The 26,562-nt window shown below is 45.0% G+C and overlaps 1 protein-coding gene across 1 annotated transcript in view; it reads right to left on the reverse strand.

The window, feature by feature from the left end:
- The window catches only part of LOC134338997 (structural maintenance of chromosomes protein 1A), a 60,445-nt gene that overhangs the window by 15,294 nt on the left and 18,589 nt on the right, over positions 1–26,562 (reverse strand). Inside the window, exons 8-19 of the mRNA XM_063035223.1 lie at positions 20,660–20,742; positions 19,860–20,067; positions 16,768–16,953; positions 16,278–16,457; positions 14,101–14,247; positions 11,140–11,277; positions 10,454–10,570; positions 3,981–4,087; positions 3,629–3,770; positions 3,070–3,215; positions 2,047–2,200; positions 367–465 (exon numbers count right to left, since the gene is read on the reverse strand). Of these exons, the coding sequence (XP_062891293.1) occupies positions 367–465; positions 2,047–2,200; positions 3,070–3,215; positions 3,629–3,770; positions 3,981–4,087; positions 10,454–10,570; positions 11,140–11,277; positions 14,101–14,247; positions 16,278–16,457; positions 16,768–16,953; positions 19,860–20,067; positions 20,660–20,742 (1,707 nt within the window). The remainder of the gene's footprint in view (positions 1–366; positions 466–2,046; positions 2,201–3,069; positions 3,216–3,628; positions 3,771–3,980; positions 4,088–10,453; positions 10,571–11,139; positions 11,278–14,100; positions 14,248–16,277; positions 16,458–16,767; positions 16,954–19,859; positions 20,068–20,659; positions 20,743–26,562) is intronic.

Consider the following 26,562-nt stretch of genomic DNA (forward strand, 5'->3'; position numbering starts at 1 on the left):
GGTTGTTGAAAGTGAGTCTGTAGGTTGTGGAATCAGTTCAGTGTTGGGGTGAGTGAAGTTATCTACAATGGTTCAGGAGCCTGACCAGTTGAAGGGTAATAACTGTTCCTGAACCTGGTGGTGTGGGACCTGAGGCTCCTGTACCTCCTTCCCGATGGCAGCAGATTCATAAGGATGTCACCAGGACTGGAGGAATCACATTACAAGGAGAGGCTGGAGCTTTTACCACTTGAGAGGAGGCGGCTGAGGGCTGAGGTGTATAAACTCGTGAGGGGTCGTAGATAAGGTGAATGGTCGCAGTCATCTACCCTGTAACAGGAGTCTGAAACAAGCGCACAGGTTTAAGGTGGATTTGTAATTGCCTACCTTTAAGTCCTCGGACAGTTCACTGTAGTCGATCTCGATCATTGCCTCTCGCGGGCAGACGCTCGAGGACCTCTGGGAGCCATTGGTTGTTTCCTCTGACTGTAAGCCGCCCTAGGAAGGTAACGTCAGCGTATCAGTTCAGCCAGGTGTGGTAGACGGAGGGGAGGTGGACGTGCAGGAAAGCAGCGTTCCTTCCCATGGTGTGAGCCTCCCTCAGGTCTGCCCCACACGCAGTACAGTGTGCCATTACAGACTGTGCACCCCGTATCCTAAATTCCAAAATCCAAATTTTTTATTTGTGTGCTAACATGTCACAAATGGAAAATTCCACAAAGTGCTGGGAAGATTCCCAAGTGATGCACAGGTCCCTGTGCACCACAGACACTTCTGAGAAGAGACCTCATAAATGTAATGAACCGAAGCCTTTGAAAAAATTAGAAAAACACTGCATAAAGTGATAAATGAAAACCTCAATCACATATTGAAAGAGTGGATTCATCAGCATCAGAGTGAACATATGCTGATCATGAAAGAGGCAAAGATCTATCACAACAAACTGAACTGAATTAAAGGTAATTGTGACTATTCAGGTGGTTGCAGAAATTTAAGAAACGACACAGCATTAAATTTTTGAGGTGATCAAGTGGAGAAGTTCATTGATGAGTTTGTCAAGATTGTCACTGATGAAAATATAACACACTGAACGGCTGCATCAGTACACATGTGCAATGAACAAGTGTAAGATAAAGACTACTTACCGACAGCATATACAAAAGCCTTGGGCACATATATATAAACTCAGGTAATGTGAGTGAGTGCAAATTTCTCTCTCTGCTGTGACTAGCCTCTGCTCCTGTTAATGTCTGTTCTTGATTTTCTTTGATCCATTAGTACTCATTAAAACAATTGTGAAGCAACGTTTTGTGCCCCTTTCCTGACTTCTGCAAGAACCTTACATTAAAACCATCAGAATCCAAGAAGAGTCAGGCAGCATCTATGGAAGGTGAGGGCCTGGAATGAGATGCTGTATCCGAACTGATGACCAGCGTGGAGACGACTGTTAGTGTTACAGGTGTCCCCCGCTTTTACGAAAGTTCACTTTACGCCACTTCGCTTTTACGAAAGACCTACATTAGTACCTGCTTTCACTAACCGAAAGAAACCCGAAGAGGATTTTCGCTTTTACAAAAAAAGGCACCCTCTTTTCTGTTTACCCCGAGAAAGACTACCATGACCGTGAAGCCTTGCACAGGCAGGTGTGTGTGCATGCGTGTACGTGCCGATTTTTTTCTACAAATCAGTTTTGGCTACATCTTCCCAATTCTGATATGAGACTACACTGTACGTACATTATTTCTACTTTATATAGGCTGTATATTTATAGAATTCCTGCTTTTACTATATGTTAGTGTTATTTTAGGTTTTATGTGCTATTTGGTATGATTTGGTAGGTTATTTTTTGGGTCTGGGAATGCTCAAAAAATTTTCCTATATAAATTAACGGCAATTGCTTCTTCGCTTTATGCCATTTCGGTTTACGAAAGGTTTCATAGGAACGCTCTACCTTCGGATAGCGGGGGAAACCTGTAGTGGTTAGTAATGGTGGCTAATAGAGCTGGTGGAAGGAGAAGGGGGCAGATATCTTAACGGTATGGTTGGAGAGCACACAGAGAACATCACCTCCTCCTGGCTGATGTCCTCCATGCTGCCCTGCTTGAGGGGCAGCTTGATATCCTGCATCTTGCAGCTCTGCAGCAAGTTGTGGCGGTCACTGCGCTTCTGCTCCAGCTTGGTCTCGATGGCCGTCACCTCCTTCTGCAGCTGGGTCATCTCCCTGTGGGAAGGGGAGGTAGGTGGGTGAAAAGAGCAAAGGACAGAGGGAGAGAGAGACGGGGATGGGGGGGGGGCAGGGGGGAGTAACCGTTTGATTCTCTGCATGGATTTCCAGCCAGCACCCAAGGTACACTGCCTGGACACTGTTGCCTCTTGGTTGGGCCATTAAACAAGAGGCCTGCAAGACTTCACTGCTGCCTTGGCAACAGGGAACAATGCCCTCCTGCTAGAAGAACTCAGTGGGGTCAGGCAGCGTTGACGTAGGGAGCTGGACAGCCTGTTTCCCTGCACGGATGCTGCCTGACTAGCTGAGATCTCCCAGCATGGCGTGCGTTGCTCCAGATTCCAGCATCTGCCGTCTCCCGTGTCTCCAGGGATCAGCGTTGTATCCCGTACGGATGCAGAGGAGCTTGGTCTTTGCCTCCCACACCAAACCCGGTGGTCAGGAAATTGAGGATTCACCACCTACTGCAGAGAAAATTCACTCTATTCTGCAATAATGCGTTACATTCCTGCTTGGACCTTCCAGCGGATGTCTCCATCGGCCTGGAGCAGGAATGGAGTGATCAGATCTATCACCCCATTACCCTAGAAAGTAATGCCAATCAGCCTCTCTCCCCAGAATAGGGTATATTCACTGCCCCAGTAGCCAGTCCCTAGAACAGAGTTATCTGCCCCCGTCAGTCCATTCCCTGAATGGTTAATCACCCACCCCACACTCTCCATCAGCACACCTCTGAATCATTAACTTCTCCTGTTACCCCAATTTACCAGAATCTCCATAGCCTCCCTAGCATCCGTAAATAACCCACAGATAATCCAACACCAACACCCTCCCCCCACCCACTGCCTGAGTCTCCCAACACTGACTTGTTAGCTCCCCCGAGCTTCTTGCGAATGTCCTCCATTTCGTGGTTCTTATCGCTGACCTCCGACTTCTTGGTCAGGTGCTGGTTCTTCAGGTCTTGCAGCTGCGCCATGGTCTCGTCGATGATCTTCATGTGTCTGTGCTCCTCCTAGACGCAGAGAGAAGGGCTCTGAAGACCTGGTGACTCCTGCTTCGTCGGCAGACCCCCACCCCTCTCCAGATTGACAGCAGCGTCAGACAGGCTTACGAGAGCAGGGAACAGTGTCCCCTGCTCAAACACTCATGGCAGGGACAGGACAGACTAGACACAGGGTGAAGGAAACTCCCTCTACTCCATTCCATCACACACTCCCAGGGTCAGAAACAGAATGGAACTCCCTCCACAACACATACTCACAGGGTCAGACACAGGGTGAAACTCCCTCTACACCGTCCCATCACACATTCCCAGGGTCTGGGAAAGGGTGAAACCCCCTTAGCATTATCCTCTTACAGTAGTTTGGAACATCAAACCTTAACTCCCCGTTAAGTTCTGAAGCATAGGGAAACAACAGGCTGTACCTTCTTTAGCTTTTCAATCTCATTCTCATCCTTCTTCACGGTCTGCTCCCACGTCTGCACCTTGTCCTGATCTTCTTTCAGTTGCTGTCGCTCGTAGTCCAGCTGGATGCCCAGCCTTGTCTTCTGGTTCTCAAACTCCAGCCTGCAGGAGAGTGAAGCTTCAACATAATACCAGCTGCACCCTCAATGCTCAACTGACTACCAGCCCCTCCTTAGGGTTCCCTGAGCTACTGAAGATGGCAGGAGCAGAAGGGAGGGGAGGCAAAGGGGCAGAGAGGGACCTAGATCAGGGGAGAAGGGAGGGGAGGCGAAGGGGCTGAGAGTGTGGAGACAGACCTAGACAAGCACTTACCTTTTCTTCGCTATCTCATTCTGCCTCTTCACCTTCTCTTCTTCAAACTCTCTGATGTTCCTTACCCCGATTTCGCGACAGAACTCCTCAAAGACTTCGTCCTCCACCTGGGGCAATAACACAATTCTGGTTAAAAACACTCCTGAAGGCTGGAGCTTCTCTAAGCCTGCTAGAGGGTGAGGGCACGCTGCTTGTTATTGGGTACACAGGATCTGACTTGATCTGGTCGCACAGCCATTTCTGGTGTTTGATCAGTTGAAGATTCTGGTGAGCGACCTCCTCCCTCACCACCATTCAGGCACCCAAACAGTCCTTCCAGGTGAGGTGACATTTCACCTGTGGGTAGTTTCGGGGTCACTTACTGTAACCCCAGCTCCTTCACATTGGTGAGAGGTGACGTAGACTGGGGGACCACTTCATCGAACACCTTTGCTCTATCCATCACAAAAGGCAGGATTTCCCAGTGGCTGCCCAATTTAATTTGATTTCTCTTTCTAATATGTTGGTCCCTGGCCTCCTCTACTGCCATGATGAGGCCAACCTCAGGCCAGAGGGGCGACACCTCATATTCCATCTGGGTAACCTCCAACCTGATGGAATGAACATCGACTTCTCTAACTCCTCCTTCTCCCCTCTCCTCTCTTCTTCCATTCCCCATTCTGGTTCCCCTCTCACCTCCCTCTCCCTCCCCTTTCTCCCATGGTCTACTGTCCTCTCCTATCAGATTCCGTCTACAGCCCTTCACCTCTTCCACCTCCCAGCTTCTCACTTCATCCCCTTTCCCCTAGCCCCAGCTTCTTATTCTGGCTTCCTCCCACAAGACTATAATAAGACATAAGAGTATAATTAGGCCATTTTGGCCCATCGAGTCTGCTCTGCCATTCAATTATACTGATCCTTTTCTCCCCTCTGCAGTCCCACTCTCTGTAACCTGTGATACTGTGCCCAGTCAAGAACCTGTCAATCTCTGCCTTAGACACGCTCAACGATCTGGCCTTCACAGTTGCCTGTGGTAACAAATTCCACAAATTCACTACCCTCTGACTGAAGAAATTTATCCACACCTGTTTTAAATGGTCACCCCTCGATCCCAAGGCTGTGTCCTCTTGTCCTAGGACTCCCCCACAACGGGAAACATCCTTTCCACGTCTACTCCCCTTCCTTTCCAATCCCGATGAAGGGTGTCGGCTGAAATGTCGACTCCCTATTCCCCTCTATAGACGCAGACGCAGTTTCCTCCAGCAATTTGTGTGCGTTACCCTGGATTTCCAGCATCTGGAGAATCCCGTGTTTCTGGTCAACCAACAGTGGACAGTCGGCCAGACAGACCTAAACTAGCGCACAACAGGGCAACTGGAAACTGAACCCGAGAATGGGATCAGAAGTCCAGTGCAGACAGGAGATTGCAGCCAAGGGAAAGGATAGAACAGGGCTCTCCAAACCCCCAACTCATACTCCAGGTATCGTTTGATACACCCAGTACTGACACTGAGGAGTCCGAATCAGAATCTGGTTTAATATCACTGACACGTTGTGAAATATGTTTTTTTGTGGCAGCAGTACAGTACAAGACATAAAAAATACCATAAAATACAATGAGAAATATATATTAAAAATTTAAATTAAATACAGATGTGTGACGCTTAACGTCCATTCGGACGAAGTCCGATCGCATATACGTCCATAGTCCCAATCGGAGAATGTGACGTAGCGGACGTAACCAAACTTGTTTATCGCGCATCTCCAGCGTAGTAGCGATATCTCTCTGTTTAATTTTCTTTCGAAAAATATTACCGTAAAGTGCATCATGGCTTCCAAACGCAGGTTATTGGACCTGAAACTCTTCCTGTGTAACACTATGAGGAAGTTGAGAACAGTGCTGTGGATGATCCTGATCATCTTTGATAAATTGTGTGCGATATAGTGCGAGAAAGTGTTTACATAAAAGTTTAAAAAGTGAAAAGAATTAAAAAGGTTGAAATGAAATAAAAGATATAGCGTATGTATTATAGTGTACAGTGTACAGTTTTAGTTTAAGTTATTGGTTATTTAGTCAATACAGGTACACTACAGTACTCCGTATAGGTTTGCTGAGTATTTAATATGGTGTTCGCACAACATCCGATTTAACGTGGACATTCAGCAACGCATACCTGTAGTGCAAAAAGTAGCGAGGTAGTGTTTACAAATTGGTTCATTGTTCATTCAGAAATCTAATGATGCTGTTCCTGAAATGTTGAGTGTGTGTCTTCAAGCTCTCATACCTCCTCCTTGATGGTAGTAAGAAGAGGGCATGTCTCCTTCCCCCCTCCATTGGCCCTTGTTTCCCCTCTCCCTTGCCTTAACACCCCCTTCAGAATCAGGTTTAATATCACGAAATCTGTTGTTTTGCAGCAGCAGTACAGTGCAATGCATAAAAAGTGTTACTAATTATAATAAGAAATATATATGAAATACTCAGTGCCAAGAGAGCAAGACCATGAAGCAACACACAAAGTGCTGGAGGAACTCAGCAGGTCAGGCAGAATCTATGGAAATGAATAAACAGTCGACATTTTGGGTTGAGACCTTCTTCAGGGACCGGTAAGGAAAGGGGAAGGCGCCAGAATAAAAAGGTGGGCAGAGGGGAAGGAGGACTAGCTAGAAGGGGATAGATGAAGCCAGGCTGGTAGGAAAGGTAAAAGGCGGGAGAGAAGAGTGGACCATAGGAGAAAGGGGAGGAGGAGGGGCACGGGGGAGGTGGTAGGCAGGTGAGAAGAGGTAAGAGAGTGGTGAGTGCGTGGAATGGGCTGCCGGCAACGGTGGTGGAGGTGGATACGATAGGGTCTCTTAAGAGACTTTTAGATAGGTACGTGGAGCTTAGTAAAATAGAGGGCTATAAGTAAGCCTAGTAATTTCTAAGGTAGGGACATGCTTGGCACAACTCTGTGGGCCGAAGGGCCTGTATTGTGCTGTAGGTTTTTCTATGTTTCTGAGAAGCCACAGTGGGGAATAGAAGAAGAGGGGAGGGCTGGGAATTTTATTTTTAACTGGAAGGAGAGAACGATACTCACACTATCAGGTTGGGGGAATGTTCGTGGGTTCATTGTCTATTCAGACATCTAATGGTGGAGGGGAAGAAGCTGTTCTTAAAACAGCTGTACCTCTCCTCTGATGGCAGCAATGAGAAGATGGCACGTCCTGGGTGATGAGACCCTTGATAAAGGATGCTGCCTTCTTGAGTCATTGCCTTTTGACGATGATTTCAAAGGTGGGGAGGCTGGCACCTATGATGGAGCCGCTGAGTTTACAAACCTCTGTAGCTTTTACTGATCCAGTGGAGTGGCTCCTCTGTACCAGACAATGATGCAACCAGTCAGAATGCTCTTCTGAACCCTTGTAATGTACTCTCTCCTTCATGTATCTATCAACTCCCCTTTGACTCCTTCTCCAGACCTTCATCAGCCCATTAGCCAGTCTTATGGAAGGAAATCTTGGGGGAACTCTTAGAGCCTCCGGGCAGTGCTGGAGGTTGGGATTAAACATGCCTTCCTCATGAAGTGTGGCAACAACCATGCTGCTCCTTTTCTCTAGGTCTGGTTTGACCTTACCAAGAGCCGCAAGGCCGACACATTACAGATATACTTCCACACATGTACTGTTGTCTGGGCAGATGGGGCTTGTCAGCCGTGGTTAGCAACTCATCTAAGAGGAAGAAAGCTCTGATCTCAAACCTCCGCTGTCATGCAGCCATACCCACTCATGGGAAAAGTTTCCGGAGTAAACCCCAGGGAAATATCATGAGCTGGAGTCCCTGAGGCAATTCTACATTGTGTTCAACACTGACTGGCAACCCCTTCGATGCCGCTGGTGCCAAACTGTATCAGTCTCTGCCGTTCCTTTGGATTCTCCATCTGCGTGGAGAGGGGGAGCTTGCTGCACGGGCAACAGCTTGTTCCCCATATCGTACCGCTCTGGCTTGTGTATCACGTTGACTCCAATGGGGGACCTCGGGTATAGTTGAAAGTTGCATCATGTTCTGGTAGAGCGATCAAATGAGCAGCAGCACAAGAAAATGCAGAGAGTCGTGGACTCTGCTCAATACACCTCTCCCCAATCTCTGGGCCAAATTTCACAGCTACCATCAGGCAAGAGTTTTGTTCCAATTCAAAGATCATGAATCAACTTGATTTGCCATTCACACTGACATGTACAAGGAGCAAAGCACGCTACATGCTGAAGGAACTCAGCAGGTCAGGAAACATCCAAGGAGAGGTATAAAGAGTCAACGTTTTGGGTCGAGACGTTGATGAAAGGACTCAACCTGGAATGTTGACTCTCCATAGATCCTGCCTGATCTACTGTGTTCCTCCAGCATTGTGTGCGTTTTATTCTGCATTTCCAGCATCTGCAGAATCTTGTGTGTACATGTACATCCAACAATAAAGAATAAAGAATTATACAGTGCTGTGCAAAAGTCTTAAGTACATATATATAGCTGGGGTGCCCAAGACTTTTGCATAGTACTGTGGTGATTTCATGTATTGCACTGTACTGCTGCCACAAAAGAAAACAAAAAATTCATGACATGTGAGTGATGATAAATCTGACTCTATTGTGGACTGAGAGTGGGAAGGGGACAGGGAGAGGGGAATCATGGTTGGGAAAAGGGGAAGGGAGAGGGGAGGGAGCGGGAAGCGCCAGAGAGACATTCTGTAATGATCGATAAACCAATTATTTGGAATTAATTTAACTTGCCTGGTGTCTGAGGGCCGGGTATGCCTGCAGCCACGCCACCTCCCCTACCACAGCACCCTTCTCTGCCGCCTATCCCACGGCATTCCACCCTCACCATTCCCTACATCCTTTGCTCCCACCAGATTTACAAAATGGCTCTCTGCTCCATGTTGACAAATACAGTACTGTGCAATAGTACATTTTGCTAGGGTGCCTAAGACGTTTGCACAGTACTGTATACATATATCAAAAAGCAACTAAAGTTAGAGGTTAAAGGACGGGTAGGAAATTAAATATGCATAAATAAATACCACAATGTATTTACAATGGAAACAGTATTATCAAACACTATTTCTAAAAGTTGTTTTTTCATATTGAAAATATGTATAGTTACCTTTTTTTCTTGAGAAAATTGCCTAGCTGTTGCTATCAGCACTGAACTAAGGATGTTGCCTGCTCTGGCTGCGGTGATGCCTGGCTTATGTCAGTAGTTTCGTGACATTTACTTGGCTCCGTGATGAACTGAGGTCATGGTCTGCCCCAGCCACAGTGTCGCCTGGCTTCGTGTCTTTCATAAAACTTCAGTTCAGAATGATATTTACTTGTTTCCATTGTTTGTACGATATATTTTTCTCTCTGTCATGCACATTGGGCATTTGACGTTCTTTTTTAAAATGGGTCCTTTTGGGGTTTCTATATTTTGTAGCTGCCGGTAAGGAGACAAATCTCAAGGTTTTATATTGTATAAAAACTTCGATCATAAACGCACTTTGAACTTCAATGTTGCACAAGTTTTCATTGCATCTGAGCACATGACAATAAACTCAACTATGACTCTGATTTCACCATTTCAACTGGAAATGGTCAGGAATGATATGTTGTGAACGAGTATTGTTTTCTTGGTGGAATACAGGTCTTTGTCTGTAACGTCAGTTCCTTATTCCTCTCCATTGATGCTGCCTGACCTGCTGAGTTCTCCCAGCAATTTGTGTTAGCTGAAGTTGAGAGGGGTAAAGTTTAAACGAGATCTGTGCAGCACATTTTTTGTAAAACACAGAGCGGTGGCCACGTGAAGCATGCTGCCAGGGCTAGTGGTAGAGGTAGATGCGACAGACGTTTAAGAGATTTATTTTTAAGACAGACACATGAGTATTCAGAGAATGGGGGGGGATATGGAACTGTGTGGGCAGAAGTGTTTTAATCTGGCCTCATATTTGGCACAGAGACTGTGTTTCTGTGCTGTACAGTTCTACATTTAAGGGTTTGGCTGTTCCGGACTAATAGAGGGAGAAATATGTTAGTCCCACAGAATTCCACCTTTGTTTGGGAGAGAGGCAGGTGGATGCAGTCCCAATTTATTTATTCACATACAGCGTGGAATAGGCCCTCCCAGCTTTTCGAGCCTTGCCACCTAGCTATCACCCGATTTTAATCCTAGTCTAACCACAGGACAATTTACAATGACCAATTAATCTACCAACTGGTACATCTTTGGACTGTGGGACAAACCAGAGCACCCACAGCAAACTCGCGCGGTCATGGGAAGAACAAACAAACTCCTTACAGGCAGAGGCGGGAAATGAACCCGGGTCAATGGTACTGTAAAGCACTGTGCTAGCCACATTACTGAGCCGCCCCTAATGATGGGTCTCTGCCTGAAATAATCAACTGTTTATTCCTCTCCATTGATGCGGCCTGCCCTGCTGAGCTCCTCCAGCGTTTTGTGTGCGTTACTGAGCGAAGCGGAGTTTTCTCACCTGGTTCATCTTCTCCTTCAGCTCCTTCATCTCGCGGTCCCGAGCCTGGATAGTCCGCTTGATGTCGTTAATCTTTGGTCCAAAGTTGGCCAGCTCGCTCTCTAGCTTGGACTTCTCCTGCACCGTGGAAGCAACAGTCAGTGAGCCAGGGATAAGGCAAGTATCACGTGTACATCGAAACACACAGAGAAATGATTCCTTTGTGTTAATGAGGATATGCTGTGGGAAGGAGAAGGGCAGCCTGCAATTCCAATGCCAACAAAGCATACCCACCATGCTTGGCAGACCAACACAGAGCACAAGAAGCAACTAAACAACAGCAAAAGAGCCCCTCTACCACCCATGCACAAACATAATTCTCTAACCCCAGGACAGGCCATCTCTTTCAGCCTCCAGCGGGCTTGGATTCGGATTCAGGCATGCAGACACTGGCCCTTCGACTACCCCATCGGACCCGTACTGATTTGCAGACCCGGGAATGAAGAGGCGCCTGCCCGAGATTAGTGTATGGGACAACACCATGTGACCAAAAAGCACGGGTAAGTTAAAGAGTGGACAAGAATGACATACAGTAAGGGGGATGTAGGAGTCACTGATCACCAATGGGAAGGAGGTGAAGGGGGTATTGAAAGGCTCGGAGCGCTTGAGAACGCAGGCACTTTCTATCCGCCGTCTGCGATAATGACCTGCATGTTGAGGGCGAGATGCCGGGTCTTGGTCTGGTCCAGATCACTCTGAGAGTACTTCAGGCGCATCTGCAGCCCGTGAGCCTGTGACTGCACCTGCCGCAACTCAGCCTCCTTCCTCTTGATCTTCATCTGCTCCTGTTGTAGGGAAACAACGAACACGGATTAGAGTGGTGCACCCAGCGGCTGGGATCCCCAGCCAGCCAACCCAACGCTGCACCACCAGACCGTGAAGAAGGGTGACAACAAAATTGAAAAGCTGAAGAAGGTACGACTTGTTGTTTCCCTATGCTGCAGCTCTTGGACAATCTGCGAGCCACCACTAGCCTGCTGCTACCCCAGTGAAAATGGATCAATAACACATACAAAGCGAGGGCAAAAAAAGCCCACCCCAGGTCTACTCCACTGATCAGTCAGAATCACTCTCTCTCCTCACTCCACAGTCCAAAATCCATAGCGGGAAGTTCTTAAAGTAGTGACCTGGATTGAGTGGACGTGGACGGGATGTTTCCAATCGCAGGAGAGTCACAGCCACAGAGGCCACAGCCTCAGAATACAAGGACATCCCTTTAGAACAGAGACGAGGAGGAATTTCTCCAGCTAGAGGGTAGTGAATCTGTGAAATTCATTGTCACAGACGCAAATGGAGGCCATGTCATTTAGAGTGGAGGTTGATAGGTTCATGATTAGTAAGGGCATCAAAGGTTACACGAAGAAAGCAAGAGAATGGGGTTGAGAGGGATAATAAATCAACCACGATAGAATGTCAGAGCAGAGTCAAAGAGCCAAATGGCCCAATTCTCCTATGTCTTATGATTTTTGTACCCATGTTAACCTTGCAGGCGACAGATCACACACGCTTTGCCTCAGACATCCATCCAAGAGCATGATGACTCTTTCATTGAGAGGAGTTCCTAGGGTCTTCCCTCTAATCCTCTTTGCTTCTGAACCATTGCTAAGAAGCATAAAGCCAGGCATCAGACCCTAGAGCCTGCTCTGCCACTGGCTAGATCACAGCTGACCTGTAACCTAGACACTTTTAATGTCCAAAAGTTTGAGCCCCATATCCAAGGAAGGACATGCTGGTATTGGAGAGGACCCTTCGGGGGGGGGGGGGGGAGTGTGGAGAGGGAGGATCTCATTGAAATTTATCGAATAGTGAGAGGTCCAGGTAGCACGGACGTGGTCAGGATATTTCCCACAGTGGGGGAGTCTAGGACCAGAGGGCATAGCCTCAGAATACAAGGACACAGGTGAGGAAGGATTTCTATAGCTGAGGCTGGTGAATCTGTAGAATTAATCTGCAAAAACTGCTGTGGAGGCCAAGTCATTAGACATATTTAAAGTGGAAGTTGATGGCTTCATGATTAGTCAGGGTGTCAAAGGTTACAGACAGAATGGGGTTGGGAGAGAATAATGAATCAGCCATGATTGAATGGGTGAGCAGACTCAGTGGGCCACATGCCCTAATTAAGCTCCTAACCTTATCCGAGTCTACTTGAGTAAACTCAGTGACCGAGTGTCTACAGTCCAACTGGCGAGAACAGTCCGAACATTCACCAACCGAGGAGTGAAGACATTTTGTCGCCACCGCAGCCCTAAACGGCCTGTTTCTGTGCTGTAAGGCTCTGTCACTTACACCTTGTAGACGGTGGACAGGCTTTGGGTCAGTTAGTAAGTGCGTCACTTGCTACTGGATTCCTGGCCTCTGGTCTCCTCTTTAAGCCACATTATTTATATAGGTATTCCAGTTCAGTCATCTATCACCCAGCTTATCTTCCTTCCTTTCCCCTCTTCCTAGTTTGGCTTTTTCCCTCTTTCTTTCTGGTCCTGATGAAGGGCCTTGGCCTGGAGTGTATGGTAGTCCCTAGGATACTGAGAGTGGATGGATTCGGTGATGGTCACACCATGAACGTCAGGCAGTGAGAGCTGGGTGTCAACAGTGCCTGGCACCTGCGCAGCACAATGCCCCACACAGCATAGTACCAGTGAAGATGGTTACTCCTCTGCTGGGAGACACGGCATCAACTGCCTCTGCCCCGAGCCCCATCAACCCCTCCCTTAAACCCCCTGCCCTCTCAGTTCAACCCTGACTCGATCTGCATAGTCCAAACTGGAGAACTACAGACTCCCCATTTCCTATTGTGGCCCCATTCTAACAGGAGCACTATCGAGTGTCCTGTCTGGCAGCATCGTCGTGGTATGGAAGTGGCAGGGCACTGGACCGCAAGGCCCCACAGACCATTAAAAACCACAGAGGATCGCCCCAATTTGTGACATTTACTGGAAGCTTTGCAGACAAAGGGCCCAAAGCATCGTTGAGGATCCCTACCACCCATCCTACAATCTCTTTGACCCACCACCGTCAGGAAGGAGATACAGGAGCATCAGTTCGAGGGCTGCCAGACTGGGTAACAGTTTCTTCCCACAGCCCGAGACTATTTACTGTATACTGTTTACACTACACGCACGCTGAATTATATTTTATTAATTTATTTATGGTATGGGTGGCAGGGTGGAGATATGTCTCCACTAGAGGTGTAGCATCTGCTTAGTCCCCCGATCAGGGTTACATGAAGCCATGGGAGCAGGTGGTGGACGGTCGTATGAGCAGCTGGTGCAGATCACAACTCCTGGTTGTGCGACCACTGACGCCAGGCAGACAATCTCTGAAGAGTATTGATAATGGCTGGGGTCACCCGTCTTAGAAAGACACTGGCCAGAAAAAGGCAATGGCAAACCACTTCTGTAGAAAAAAATGCCGAGAACAATCATGATTCGGAAAGACCACAATCGCCCACGTCATACAACACGGCACATAATGAATTAATTTATAATAATATTTTGGTTTATGTGCTGTGTGACAGATGTACTGTGGGGGCACGATGGTCCAGAGGAACATTGTTTCATTTGGTTGTATGTATATTCAGTCAGATGACAATATATGTGACCTTCTCGTACCTTCAGCTCCTCAGTCAGCTTCTCCTTCTTGCTCTTCAGCTTCTCCACCGCTTTCTCGTCCCAGCGCCGAGCTTTCGCCTTGAGGTCGCTTGCGCCTCCCGAAATCACCCCTGACTTCTGGAAGAGGGTCCCGTCCAGGGCAACAGTCTGCAAGGGAGGGTTGGAGAGATCTAACCTTAATAGAATTTGCACTGCAGAAGCTGCCAAAGGGAAAAGGTAACCAAAAGACTAGCCAGAGAGGCGTGTTACGCATTTAACATTTCTGTAGTATTTGAGTAATATTATAAATATATTGTTTGATAAAGCATTCTTGCTCGTTTAAATAATTCACTGTGGGTTTTATGTATGTGTATATATATATATATATATATATATATATACACACATATATATATATATACACACACACACACACACATAAATTACATGTTGTCACACTTCATAATTATGTGCAGTGAACACAAAGTTGGACTCACATTTCATTCCTATGTCTTCCTTTGAATTAGTTTCATGTTTTGAAGTTAAAAGACATAACAAGGTGGGTTAATGGAGACACCATTAAAGAGAGGGCAGAGGTTTAGCGAGGGATTGCTGGACTTTGCAGGGAGGGAGGGAAGTGCAGAGACAGGATGGAGCAAGGTGACACGATAGCGTAACGCTATTACAGCGGTGGCGATCGGAGTTCAATTCCCACCGCTGTCCATGAGAGTGTGTACGCTCTCTCTGTGACCACTCAGGTTTCCTCAAGCTGCTCGCTTTCCTCCAACACTTTCCAAAAAGACGAGCGGATTAAGGGTTAGTGAGTGTGGGCACGCTATGTGACACAGAAGCGTAGTGACACTCGTGGGCTGCAGTCAACAATCCTCGGACTGGGTAGCTCATTGATGCATAACAGATGCTTCAATGAACCTGGGACAAATAAAGGTCATTTGTTAAAAATCTTAACCTCGACATTACTTTGTGAAGCCGGCCAAGAAGACGGATTTGCAGAGGAAGGAGGTGCAGAAATAGGGTAAACCAGCTAGGTTTGAGGTTTGGAGTTTGGAAGAATGAACAGTGACCTTATTGAAACGTGAAGGGTGCTTTGAGGACGTGACAGGGTTCATGTCCAAATGATATCAGAAGAGGGATGGCTATTTAGGAAACACACACAATATGCTGAAAGAACTCAGCAGGTCAGGCAGCATCTATGAATATGAATAAACAGTCAACGTTTTGGGCCATGATTCTTCATCAGGACTGGAAAGGAAGGGGAAAGACAGCAGAATAAAAAGGTGGGGGCAGAGGGCAAGGAGAAGGAGAACAAGCTAGAAAGTGATAAGTGAAGCTAGGGGGTAGGGAGAAGGGGGATGAAGAAAGAAACTGGAAAGTGAGAGGTGGAAAAGAGAAAGGGCTGGAGAAGAAGGAACCTGATTGGAGAGAAGATCACGGCAGCCTGGGAGAAGGGGAAGGAGGAGGGGCATGGGGGTGATAAGATAGCTGAGGAGAGAAGAGTTAAGAGTGGGGAATTGAAAAAGTGGGGAGGGGAAAAATTATTGGAGATTGGGGAATCAATGCTCACGCCACAAGGTTGGAAGCCAAGAGGTCATTGATGTAGTTTAGTTTATTGATATATACACCAGGTGCAATTCATTGTTCCAGTGGGAAGCATGGTAGCACAACACTGGCGCAACACTTTTAAAGTACCAGCAATCAGGGTTCAACTCCTGCTGCTCTCCCCATGACCGCTCCCACATCCCAAAGACATACGGGTTAGGTTTAGTGAATGGTGGGTGTGCTATGCTGGTGCCGGGAACTGCCCTCCAATCCCTTTTGGTTCAAGAGTCTGATGGCTGAGGGGGTAGTAACTGCTCCTGAACCCGGTGGCCTGGGTCCTGAGGCACCTGATGGCAGCAGAGAGAAGAGAACAGGATCTGGGTGGGGAAAGTCTGGGGAAAATGAGCTGGAATGCTGAAACTTGCACAGAAGAGGGGCCTCACCTAGATCAGCCAGTCATATTGAACAGCGAGGTAAGCTTAAGGGGGCACGTGAGCTAATGTTGCTTCTACTTTCTGCTCTTTATTAGGGCCAAGGCTGATTGTATGAGCACCAAGCAAAAGGCCAGGGAAAGAGAGACAGGTCTGGACAGGACAAGGGATCGCCCCTTCCCCACGAGCACCATAAGCCCACGCATGTACCTTGTGCCTCTGTGGGCCCCCGAAAGCAATGCGCCTGGCGTCCTCCACGTTGTCGCACACCAGTGCGTTCCCGCAGGCGTACTGCAGCGCTTTCTTGATGTGTGGTGGTTCGTAGCGGATGACGTCGATCACCAGTTTGGCACCGCGCAGCTCTCGAAGTTTCTCATCAGTGGGCTTGACCTGAGGGCACAGAGGAAAATGAAACCCCACTGAAGAGAGACTGATGAAATACTGTATATCAATAAACCCATAACATAGTGACAGACCTGTCTCCACCGGTACCGTACCCTGGCGTTATGCAGTGACACACCCGTCTCCGTTATACAGTGACAGACGATCCCCATGGGTACTGTACCCCGGTGTTATACAGTGACAGACCGGTTCCGACCAGTACTCTACACTGGTGTTACACTGTGACAGACCCATCCCCACCATAAATTGTCACTTGGTCCTGATGTACAGGCAGGATCAACTCTTCCTCTTTGCTCACCTCCAAGTAATCGAGGGGCAGGAAGGTCTCTGGTTCCCCTCGCTGCTCCTTTATGTACTGGATGCAGTCCCTGCCAGTCTTCTCTGTATCCACGATGATGGCATCCATGTTCTTCCCCAGCACCTTGGTGACAGCGATCTGGTACTTCTTCTGTGTAGGCTGGCACAGGTCGATCAGCCGGCCAAACTGTGCACAGGCAAAGGAGGCAAGGTCAACGAGGGCTCCAGGTCTGCTAAAAAGAACCCTGACCTCTCCCTCTGTTCCCTCAGCTATCTACCCACCCACCCCACTCCTATGAACGAGGGCTCCAGGTCTACTAAAAAAAACCCTGACCTCTCCCTCCGTTCCCTCAGCTATCTATCCACCCACCCCACCCCTGTGAAATGGCAGCGTCCAAGCCTCCATTCCGCTCTGTCGATTCACAACACTCAGAGAAATGCCTGCTGATCTCAGTCCCAAATAATTCAATCTCACACGCGACACCTGCCCTTCAGTCTAAACCAGGGATTCCCAATCCCGATTAATGGATTGGTATGTGGCATAAAAATGTTGGGAAACCCTGGTCTAAACAGGGAGTGGAACACACTGCCAGTGGTGGTGCTAGAGGCAGATACATTAGGGACGTTTAAAAACTCTTTCATAGGCACACAAATGAAAGCAAAATGGAGAGTTTTATGGGAGGGAAGGGTTAGATTGAACGTAAAGTAGGTTGAAAGGATGGCACAAAATCGTGGGCTGAAAGGCCTGTACCGTGCTCTGTTCTATGTAAACTCTCTAGCCCAGGAGAACAGTTTCTCAGCCTCTTGAGCCTGCCTTATGTTAGATATAGTGGAGACCTGTGGATACAGGTCCACAATACAGGCCCCAACTTTCCTTCCGTGGACTTGATCCAATTTCTCATAGCCTCAGTAGACCAGTCAATGTAATCGAGGACCCCTCGCAGCCAACTCATTCTCTCTTCCTCTGCCTCTCTGACAAAGAAGACAATGTAACCAAGGACCCCTCCCACCCCATTCATTCTCTCTTTTGCTTCTGTGAAACACATAATCAAGGACCCCTCCCACCCAATTCATCCTCTCTCTTCTCCCCCCACAATCCCAATTGAGCAGAAGTTATAAAAGCTCGACGGACAGCTTCTACCCTGCTGATATGACTACTGATTAGACCTTCTGTACAATAAGGATCTCGTGATCTTAAAATCCACCTCATCATGGTCCTTGCAGCCAATCTGGCTACCTGCACTACAGTTACACAGTCACCTTATGTACAGACACTCCCCTGACTAGCGTCACTTCACAGACATACAAGCTATCCTATTTATTTCTATTCACTTGTGTTTTTCTTATTATTGTGGTCTTTATCTTATTGTACTTTTTTTGCACTCTATCAGATCCGGACTAACAATCATTCCGTTTCTTCTTTATGCTTGTGTACTGGAAATGACACTAAACAATCTAGAATCTTGAAAGCTATATATTGCCTTCAAGTACCACCTCGATGTACTAACGTATGGTATGAGTCTATCTGAATGGCACACAAATGAAGATTTTCTCTCTATCTTGGTACGAGACCATATTAAACCAAATGAGGTCAATAATCCCACGTTTCAAGATGTGCCATTGGGTCTAAGCTCTACAACCCATGGAAACAGATTTATTTATTTATTGAGATGCAGCTCGGGACAGGCCCTGATGGCCCAGCAACGCACCTGTTTAACAGCCTGATCACGGGACAATTTACAATGGCCAATTAACCTGTACGTCTTTGGACTGTGGGAGGAAACTGGAGCACCCAGAGGAAACCCACACAGTCACGGAAAGAACATACAAACTCTTTACTGACAGCTGCAGGAATTGAACCTGCTTCGCCTGTACAGTAAAGTGCTGTGCTATCAGGCTGCCCCATGGAATTCTCACCCCCTTGAGCCTGCCCTCCCTTCAGCAAGCGGAGACAGGCAACATCACGGAATGGGGCACTCAGGTCACGGGATCAGACCCTTCTAGTTCATACCAAACGATCCCATTGACCCGCACGCAGACCATAGCCTTCCGCTCCCCTTGCAACCATGTACTTATCCAAAATTCTCTTAAATGTTGCAATCAAACCCCCACACTGGGAGCATGTTTCACACTCACACCACCTCCAAGTGAAGAACTTTCCCCTTCCACCCCTAACCTATGACCTCTAGGGTGGAAAAAGCCTACTCTAGATGATACTTACTTTCAAGGTGGAAAAAGCCTACTCTATCTATACTTACTTTCTCCGTTATGCCGCTGGCATTTAGGGCAGCACTGAAGATCCTCCATCTGTCTGTCCTTGGCCACACAGACGTAGAAGGATTCTTCACTGCTGTTTCATAACTGTTTTGTTTGATCAGTCAGGGACGTTAGTCCCGAACTGAACCCCCGAACCTGGAGTCTGGCCTCTGGCCTTTGACCTGTTTGGCATGGGTAACCCCACGAAAAGCCAACACCTACAGCCCTGACTCTAGCCTACAGAGTTCTCCGGGTCATTGAGGTACACAAGGCTCCAAACCGCAAAGTTGTGGTCTTCTTGGAGGTTACTCTAATACCCCTCCTAATTTGTATACCTTTATCAAAACTATACGTGCTATGTGAGACTGTTGGTTCTGTGTTTTGCACCTTGGCCCCAGAGGAAGGCTGTTTCGTTTGCCTACTTTCATATGTACGGTTGAATGCCAACTAAATTTGTGCTTAACCTAGCCCATTCTCCTACACTCCGGGGTATGAAGTCCAAACCTTTTCAACCTTTCCCGATAACTCAGGTCCTGCCAACATCCGTGTAAAATTTTTTCTGCACTCTTTCAACCTTTTTGGTATTCTTTCTGTAGGCAGTTGACAAGAACTGCACACAATGTTCCACATTTGGCCTCAGCAACGTCTTCTCTTTAAATAACATCCCGACTCCTGTATGCAAAACTATGATTTATAAGGGCCAATGGGCCAAAAGCTCTCTAGGTTAGCTTGGGTTCTATGTTGCAACAGTACAACATGGACTGGATGGACCCACAGGCCAGCTTCTGGGCTGTAGTGCTGTAACTCTCAGCCTCACATCAGTGACACAGGACATACCACAGAGCCTGGGTACAGGCGCTTGATGCTCTCCATGATCTCGGCTTTGCGCTGCTGCCGGCTGCTCTCCTGCCGGTCGATGCGGGCGTCACCCAGCTGCTCCATCACCTGGTTCAGCTCTGTGTTGATCTGGTCGATGCGCTGCTTGGCCTCCTCCACCTCCTCGGTCAGCTTGGTCTCCTGCGCCTGCTGCTCTTCCAGCGACTGCCTAGCAAAGGGGCAACAGCTCAGCTCGCGGCGCAGCTCAGTCTGGGGCAGAGGCGCAGCTCTGGGAGGCTGGGCGGGGGTGGACAGCTCAGTCCAGGCCAGAGGTGCAGGCTCTGGGAGGCCGGGCACGGCGAGCGGGAGAGCAGGAGAGGGGGAGAGACAGCTCAATGTTGCAATGGGAGACAGGAGACTGGAGAATGGTGGGGACACAAAGTGCAGGTAGTGGTTGCGGGACGAAGGGTAGGAGGGGGATGGTCGAGGGCAGATGTGCCAAGAGAATAGGTTGTAGTGGGAGGGGCAGATAAGATGTGGAGGAGGACAGGCATCAGGGCAGATGCACTGAGACAAAAGTAAGGTGCACAGAAAGCAGGGAGTGGGAAGACAAGCGTTGGGGGTGTTGGGGTATGAAGGCAGATGCTCAGCGAGCGGGGGGGAGGGAGGAACACAGTTGGGGGAGGGGTTCAGGGTTGAGGGTAGATGCTCACACTCCTGGGCGAGGACGGATGGCGGGTGCAGAGATTGGGACAGGAAGGACAAGCTAGGAGGGACACAGGTCGCAAAGACACCAGGTGTGAAAAGCAAACCGTACTTACTTGCTGGTGTTGATGTAATCCTCCAACTTGTCAATCCTCTTCTGATTCTCCTCAATTTCTCTGACCTTCTGCTTAATTTTGGACTGCGGAGGTCGAGAGGTCAACAGTTAAAATTTCTCCAAAAGAATAAATAAAAAGATTTCTGTAAAAGGAAGCTGAGAAGTGCAGAGGAACGAGGGCTCCTCGGGGCTGCGGGGTGTGACTCACTGAAGGTGAGCCAATTTCCCAGGGTAGAAGGGGCAAATACAATGGGTCACAGGGTGTACCAGGATGCTGCCTGGATGAAGCTCAAAGTTAATATTATTCCGCAAGTACATCTGTGACACCATATATACAACCCCAAGATTCATTTACTTGTGAGGATACTCAATAAATCTATAGAATAAAAGCCATAACAGAATCATTGAAGGACCGCCCAATTAGAGAGCTTGTCTTATGAGGACAAACTTAGTGAGCTAGCCTTTTCTCTTCGGAGAAAAGGAGGATGAGATGTGACTTGATAGAGTTGTACAAGATGTTAAGTAGTACAGATACAGAGTGTCCTTTTCCCATGAATATGGTTAATATGAGGGGGAGGATTAGAGGAGATGTCAGAGGTAGGTTTTTATACAGAGGATGGTAGATGCGTGGAACACCCTACCAGGGGTGTTGGTGGAGGCAGATGCATTAGGGTTATTGAAGAGACTCCTGGATAGGCACGTGGGTGATAGAAAAATGAAGAGCTATGTGGGAGGGGAGGGTGAGATTGATCGCAGAGCAGGTTGAAAGGCTGGCACAATACTGTGAGCTGAAGGGCCTGGATTGTGTAGTTTAAGTAGTACGTAGGAATTTTAGTTTTCTTTTCTTTTTAAATCTTTTTATTGAGTAAGTATACAAAAAAGGTAAGCCATATAAACATTAATACAATGTTAAAGTACAATAAAATTCCAAAAGATAACAATACCAAAAAGAAAATACTACAAACAATGTAATTTAAGCATAAGAAACCAAGATAACATAATAGTATACTAGATTTTATATATATCAATGGAAAAAAAAAAAAAAAAAAAAGAAAAAAGAAAAAAAAACCCCCCAAAAAAAAAACCCACCGTGCAACTACCTAAAAGCAAAGCAAAGCAATGGGCTAACTTGAAACCAAACAGAGTTAAACTTAAAATCACGTCCTCAATCCCGACCTCCATTAAAACAGTGAAAAAAAAAACAAGAAGGGTAAATATTACATTAAATGAAAATATCGAATAAAAGGTCCCCAAATCTGTTCAAATTTAAATGAAGAATCATAAAGGTTACTTCTAATTTTCTCCAGATTCAAACATAAAATCGTCTGAGAAAACCAAAAAAAGGTAGTTGGAGCATTAAGCTCTTTCCAATGTTGTAAAATACATCTTTTCGCCATTAAAGTAAGAAATGCAATCATTCTACGGGCTGAAGGGGAAAGATTACTAGAAATTTTAGGTAGTCCAAAGATAGCAGTAATAGGGTGAGGAGAGATATCTATATTTAATACCTTAGAAATAATATTGAAAATATCTCTCCAAAAAGTTTCCAAAGTAGGGCAAGACCAAAACATATGAGTTAAAGAGGCTATCTGCCCCGAACATCTATCACAGAAAGGATTAATATGCGAGTAAAAACGCGCTAACTTATCTTTGGACATATGTGCTCTATGAACCACTTTAAATTGAATTAGGGAATGTTTAGCACAAATAGAGGAAGTATTAACTAATTGTAAAATCTGCCCCCAATCATCCACAGAAATGGTAAGCCCCAATTCCTGTTCCCAATCTACCCTAATCTTATCAAATGGAGCTTTCCTAAGTTTCATAATAATATTATAAATCATAGCCGATGCACCTTTCTGACATGGATTAAGGTTAATTATCGAATCTAAAATATATATAGGAGGAAGCATTGGAAAGGAAGAAAGTATAGTACTTAGGAAATTTCTAACTTGTAAATATCTAAAAAAATGTATTCTTGATAAGTTATATTTATTAGATAATTGTTCAAAAGACATAAGGGAACCATCTAAAAATAAATCCAAAAACCGTAAAATACCCTTAGTCTTCCAAGTTTGAAAAGCGCGATCCGTAAAAGAGGGAGGAAAAAATATGTTACCTAAAATAGGAATCGCTAACCCGAATTGATTAAGATCAAAAAATTTTCTGAATTGAAACCAAATGCGCAAAGCATATTTAACTATCGGGTTAGAGACCTGCTTAAGGCGTTTCGAATCAAAAGGAAGAGAGGAACCTAAAATAGAACCAAGTGTATAACCCTGAACAGATTGTAATTCCAATGCTACCCATTTAGGAATAGATAGTATGTCCCGGTCAAGTAACCAAAATTTCATATGTCGAATATTAATAGCCCAATAATAAAATCTAAAGTTAGGTAATGCTAAACCTCCATCTCTCTTAGCTTTCTGTAAATGTATTTTACCCAGTCTCGGATTCTTATTCTGCCAAATAAATGAAGAAATTTTAGAGTCAACTTTATCAAAAAAAGATTTAGGAACGAAAATTGGTAATGCCTGAAACACATATAAAAATTTTGGCAAAAAAAACATCTTAACTGCATTAATACGACCAATCAAAGTTAAATATAAGGGAAACCATTTAGATGAAAGTTGAGTAATATGGTCTATTAATGGTAAAAAGTTAGTCTTAAATAAATCTTTATGTTTACAAGTAATTTTAATCCCAAGATATGAAAAGTAATTATTAATCAATTTAAATGGAAATTTATAATATAAGGGAAGATGTTTATTAATCGGAAAAAGTTCACTCTTACTAAGATTTAATTTATAACCTGAGAAAAGACCAAATTGTGCTAATAACTCTAAAACAGCAGGAATGGATCTCTCAGGATTAGAAATATATAAAAGTAAATCATCAGCATAGAGTGATAATTTATGGGACTTTAATCCCCGAGTTATCCCAGTAATATTTGAAGATTCTCGAATAGCAATTGCAAGAGGTTCTAATGCAATATCAAATAATAGGGGACTAAGAGGACAGCCTTGTCGAGTACCACGAAAGAGAGGAAAAAAAGGTGAGTTTAAGGAGTTAGTACGAACCGAGGCTACAGGGGAGTGATATAACAGTTTAATCCAGGATATAAATTTCAAGCTAAAATTAAACATTTCAAGCACCTTAAATAAATAAGGCCATTCTACTCTATCAAAAGCTTTCTCGGCATCTAAAGAAATAACACACTCAGGAACATTTTGTGAGGGAGTATAAACGATATTTAACAATGTACGAATATTATAAAAAGAGTAACGACCTTTAATAAAACCCGTTTGGTCTTCCGAAATAATAGAAGGAAGTACTTTTTCTAGTCTATTTGCTAATAACTTGGAAAAAACTTTAGAATCAACATTTAATAAAGATATTGGTCTATAAGATGCACATTGAGCAGGGTCTTTATCCTTCTTTAGTATTAAAGAAATTGATGCTCTATTAAAAGATTCCGGAAGTTTACCAAGTTTCAAAGAAGCCTCAAAAACCTTATAGAGCCAAGGAATCAATAAAGAAGCAAAACATTTATAAAATTCAACGGTAAACCCATCAGGGCCAGGAGCTTTCCCCAGATTCATAGAAAAAATAACATTCTTAATCTCATCCATTGTAATGGAAGTATCTAATAAAGAAGACATATCCTGTGAAATCTGAGGGAAGTCTAACTTATCTAAAAAATCATTCATATATTTAGAATCTCGAGGAGACTCTGATTGATATAAAGAAGAATAAAAATCACAAAAGGTTTGATTAATCCCCACATGATCCAATATCAATCGATCATTTTGGTTATAAATCTGATTGATTTGAGATTTAACATAATTAGATTTCAATTGATTAGCCAGCAGCTTGCCAATTTTATCACTGTGAACATAAAAATCACTTCTTGTTTTCTTTAATTGGTTTACAATCGAGGACGAGAGTAGTAAACTGTGTTCCATTTGAAGTTCAGTTCTTTGTTTGTATAGCTCCTCAGAAGGAGCCATAACATATTTCTTATCAATTTCTTTAATCTTGTCCACAATTGCCATCTCCTCCTGCTTCTGTTTCTTCCTCAAAGCAACGGAATACGAAATAATCTGACCCCGAATATAGGCTTTAAAAGTGTCCCAAAGAGTGTTAACCGAAATATCTTCTGTATGGTTAATTGTAAAAAAAAGCTCAATCTGTTCATTCATAAAATTAACAAAGTCCGAGTCCTGAAGCAACAGCGAATTAAAACGCCATTGTCTATTGTTTGGTATATTGGCCATAATTTTAATAGAAAGCTTAAGTGGAGCATGATCCGAAATGGTTATAGAATCATAATCACATTTAATCACTGAAGGAATGAGACGAGAATCAATGAAAAAATAATCAATTCTTGAATAGGAATGATGAACATGTGAAAAGAAGGAAAAATCTTTTTCCTGAGGATGCAGAAAACGCCAAATGTCCGTCGACCCAGAATCAGAAAGGAAAAAATTAATCAAATTTGCAGATTTATTAGGTAAAGTCCGTAAAGGAGCCGAACGGTCCAAAGCTGGAGATAAACAGGTATTAAGATCTCCGCCCCAAATCAATGAAAACTCGTTCAAATTCGGAAACTGATCAAACAATGATTTATAAAATTCCGGACAATCCATATTAGGAGCATAAACATTAACCAAAACTACTTTTTTATTAAATAGTAAACCACTAACCAGTAAAAATCTACCATTCGGATCAGAGATAATATCCTGTTGTATAAAAGTAACTGAGGAGTCTATAAAAATAGAGACGCCTCGAATCTTAGCATTGGAGTTCGAATGAAATTGTTGTCCCTTCCAGAATTTGAAAAAACGTAGTCTGTCCCCCCTCCGTACATGGGTCTCTTGTAAAAATAAAATTTGTGCTTTAAGTCTCCGGAACACTTTAAAAACTTTTTTCCTTTTAATAGGATGATTAAGACCATTAGTATTCCAGGAGACAAAATTAATAATAGACTCCATAAATCCTAAAGTCAACCCATAACAAGGAGGATTGACAATAGGCGCGACCCACAAACCCGGAGAGGAAACAGAACATACAAAAGATACCGGGGAAAAGGACGCAACCAATACTTCAATAATGTATATAGCCCAAAGAGAAACAAACTAAAACGTGAAGCCCCTCCCACCACCCCCCACCCCAAGACCCCAAGGCGAAATCTAAAGCAGACCCGCCAGAAAGAAGCAAGCGCTAAAACTACCCCCATGACTTCCGGTATACGCTCCCTAAAAAAAAGGTATAAATATGAAAAGGGTCAGCTAATTGTAAAACAGTAAAAAAAAAGTAAAAAAAAGTTAGCTCAATTAAAATACACACAGAACAGAACAAAAGCCGGAAAGTATATATTAAAAAAAAACCACAATAAACCTCAAACTCATGAATAGACACAGCAACAAAAAAAAAATAGGATTATTAACATAAAATGATTATAAAAAGCAAAACAGAATAAAATTTAAAAAAAACTACAAAATTTAAGGCCGCACAGGAAATACGTAAGATGACAAAAGGGAAGTAACCACTCAGAATCCCCTGGGAAAAGAAAGAAATGACGCAGTTAAAAAGAAAGTTTAGCAGCCATATTGAGAAATCGAAAGTAAACTTTTCTGCCCAAATAGGGCACAGAAAAGTTAAAACCAACCAATTCACAGCCTCCGATCAACGGAGAAAATTTAAAAAAAAGGCAATTAAGATGTTGAAGATGAAAGTTGATCCAGATAACTCTGGGCATCCGATAGAGAATCAAAAAAACGAAGGGCTCCATCTAACATGCGAATCCTTAGACGTGCAGGGTACAGCAGCGCTGGTCTTAAATCCATCTTATAGAATTCCGACATCACGGATCTGTAACGGACCCGTTGGTCCCAGATTGGT

This window comes from Mobula hypostoma, chromosome 28 (genome assembly GCF_963921235.1).
Source record: "Mobula hypostoma chromosome 28, sMobHyp1.1, whole genome shotgun sequence".
In the NCBI taxonomy this organism is placed as follows: Eukaryota; Metazoa; Chordata; class Chondrichthyes; order Myliobatiformes; family Myliobatidae; genus Mobula; species Mobula hypostoma.